At 43.5% G+C, this 3,461-nt stretch overlaps 1 protein-coding gene across 1 annotated transcript; it reads left to right on the top strand.

The window, feature by feature from the left end:
* Positions 1-446: 446 nt before the first annotated feature.
* LOC118716006 (keratin-associated protein 19-8-like) lies at positions 447-703 on the top strand. The gene has a single exon (XM_036432659.2). It carries the CDS (start codon positions 447-449, stop codon positions 633-635), a length of 189 nt encoding a protein of 62 aa, XP_036288552.1. The 3' UTR covers positions 636-703.
* The last annotated feature ends 2,758 nt before the right edge of the window (positions 704-3,461 follow it).

Below are 3,461 nucleotides of genomic sequence, written 5' to 3'. Positions count from 1 at the left end.
GAATCAGACTATTTGAACTGAGATGAAAGAAAGAAATGAAAATCCAAGAATGATATGCAAATTACAAGGACACAATACATAATGAGAACACGCCAGACAACATGACGAAGGCCACACACTTAGGAATGGAGAGTTGTGTTCAGTGAGTGTTTTTTCCGTGACGTGGAGGCAGATGTGCTTCTCCTTAGACACACACACTGTCATGGGTCGCAGGAGGTCTAACCAGGCAGCTGTGCCAGCTCCAAGTTTTCATCAATATGAGCATCTCTGGCGTCAGCACACAGATTAACGAGCTGCCTCAGGGACACAAATCTCTTGGAATGAAACTCAGGAATGGTCATGGGATCCAGCACCTGCTGGCTCAGGTATATAAGCTCCTCGCTCCCCACATGCTGGCACTCACTCTCAGGATCTCATCTTGAACAGAAACACACTCCCCTGACACCATGAGCTACTATGGCAGCTACTACGGAGGCCTCGGCTACGGCTGGGGTGGCCGTGGCTATGGCTATGGCTCTGGCTGGGGCTGGGGCGGCCTTGGTGGCCTGGGCTGTGGCTGTGGCTACAGAAGGTATGGCTGTGGCTGCTGGCGCCCGTGCTGCTGTGGGGGATACGGATACTCTGGCTTCTACTGAGATCCTGCCCAGCAGCTCAGCATCTGAACTCACAAGGGACTTCTTTCCACACTTGATCTAAGTAACCGGACAGCTGACCTCATGCTGGTTCTTCCACAAACGTCTTTATTTCTCAGAATTATGGGTAGATTTCCAACTGTGCCTGCATCTCCCTCATAAGCCTTGGACCCTCTACCTTTGCTGTCAGAACTGATTGGACTGTCTGTTCACCTTCCAATAAAGCATTGAACGTGAACACAGAGAATGGTTTTGTTTTGTTCTTGAAACACAATTATGAGGACGTGGTTCTGGGCACATCCACTCCCCTGTCCAAGGGGGAAGCACTCTTCCTGGCTAACAATCTTTCTTTTCCTTCTCACACTCACAAGCACGCAGAGAGGCAGGAAATAGATGTAAAGATTAATAAGTCTACATGAAATGGAAAAAATGTTCTGAAAGTACATGTGTTTAAATATCTCAAGTCCTCGATTTATTCATAAAATATTCAGACGTAAGTCAACAACAAATGGAAACAAATATTTAACATATCTATCAATATATCCATCAATTTATCAACATATGGATTTTATTTAACTCAACTAACACTTCCCAATTCAATCCTTCCATTCATTCAATATTGGTTTATGTTTTAAATGTGTTTTTTTTTTTTAACTTCAGAGAGCAAGGAGGAGGAAGAGGGATATAGAAACATCAAGGATGAGGGAGAATCATTCACTGACTGGTTGACTCCTTCATGCACTTCTCAGGTGATTGAGCCTGCAACCTGGAAATGTGCCCTTGGCCTGAATGGAACTCAGGATCCTTCAGTCCACAGACCCATCTTCTATCCACTGAGCCAAATTAGAGAGAGCAACCCAAAGCATTTTTAACTAAATGTGTCTGTTCCCTTTCTTCTGGTCTCACTGTGTCTCACGGGCATCCTTCCTCACCACCATCACCACACTGAGGAATTAGCTTCAATACCATCAGGGAAAGAAACAACAAGTCATAATTGTGAACCAATTGTTATTTATCTGAAGCTGAAACCAATGAGCTTTCTTAAAAATCTAAATGTCAGCAAGATATGAATTTCTTCTGATAATAAAGGGCAACATGTAGCATATATCTTTGATGAAATGAAAGAACAGATGGGCTAAAATACCAATGCTTTCCTATGAACAATGACATCATGGTTTGATTCCCGGTCAGGGTACATGCCTGGGTTGTAGGCTTGATCCCTTGGGCTTCATGCAGGAGGAGATGATCAATGATTCTCTCTCATCATTGATGTTTCTCTCTCTTTCTCCCTCTCCCTTCCTCTCTGTATTAAGGAAAAAGAAAGAGAAAAGAAAATTAAAAATATGTTACTTATTATGGGGCCCTGTCTAGAATACTCTGGATGTTCAGGGTCATTCTGAGCATGAGAATCCTAATCCAAGTGTTCAAGGTTGAGTTGCTACATGCAGGCATAAAACAAGGATGCATTAAGCCAAGTTATTTTCTGTAGCCAAAATACTGATGTTTCTATTTGGCAAAAAGCCTCTTTTGTTTGATCATGTGTGGGCATGTATATAAGGAGCCACTGACCAGCCTGCAGTGGCTGCTGTTGTGTGTAATAAAGCATGTCCCATATGTCTGCTTGTACCCTCATGTTCTTTTGATTCCCCTCACTGAGAAGGGTCAAGTCCCGGCTGAGGAGTTTGCCTCTGACACTTAAAAACCTCAAAACAGAACAAAAATCCCAGTACCACCTACAAAACGAAGCCCTGGGTATATGTTTAAATCTGTGAAGCACACAATGGTACAGACAGAGCGCAGGCGTGGGCACACCCCAGTAGGGCCTCACCTTGAACCCTGGGCTCTCACTCGGGTTTCCTCAGGAGCTGGGGAAATTTTCTGAAGGCTGGTGGCTACCCTCTGTGATATTTCTGTTTTTTGCCTCTGTCACATCCTCCCTGCCATGTTTATTTTTGTGTGTGTTCAGTATTTGCATTTTTCCAGGCATCAAGATTGCAGGTGACTCTGCTTAAAATCTCTCTCTATATAAAAGCCTAATCTTCTGAGCTACTGAATGACTCATCCACTGGTCGCTGTGATGCACACTGACAAACAGGGGACAGATGCTCACCACACAGGATTGGGGTTCCTGCTCTCTGGATCGGGCCTGAGGGGATCCTGCCAAAACTATTGTAGTTCTCTGACATACCTAGTGGTGTCCCAGACTGCAAGAGGGCACAGCCAGACCAAGGGACCCCACCAGTGCACAAATCCATGCACCAGCCCTCTAGTATTATATTATATTAAGACTTCAGAAGTCTTTTTAATTTAAAACCCTGAAGTATTAGAATATCTTATTGAAATTGGGGGTTCAGTGAAAAGGGAAAAGGGTACAGAGTCGGTAATGTTGTGAGAGGTTTGCACAGTGACAGATGATTGCCAGGTCATTACTGGGGGTGGCCATTGTGAGGGATAAAAATGCTGAGTCATTATATTGTGCACCCGAAACTAACACAATTAATGTAAGATGCATGCCAACTATTCTAAAATAAAACACAAAATGAACATGTTTGCTGATTGCTGAAAAGAAAATAAGGGGCAGGACACAGAGGATTGGTAAAGAATATATGGACACAACCGGCTAGTATGTCTCAGTGGTTACACATTGACCTATGAACCAAGAATTCATGGTTTAGTTTGATTCCTCAGCAGGGTACATGCCTGGGTTTTAGGCTTATTCTCCAGTAAGTAGTGGGCTGGAGGCAGCCGATTAATGATTTTAATCCAACAATTGAAATTTCTATCTCTTTCCCTCCTACTTTTCCTCTGAAATCAAGAAAAAAAAAATTT

This window comes from Pipistrellus kuhlii, unplaced genomic scaffold, assembly GCF_014108245.1.
Source record: "Pipistrellus kuhlii isolate mPipKuh1 unplaced genomic scaffold, mPipKuh1.p scaffold_m20_p_115, whole genome shotgun sequence".
Classification (NCBI taxonomy): Eukaryota; Metazoa; Chordata; class Mammalia; order Chiroptera; family Vespertilionidae; genus Pipistrellus; species Pipistrellus kuhlii.
This window is presented reverse-complemented; position numbering and strand designations above follow the sequence as displayed.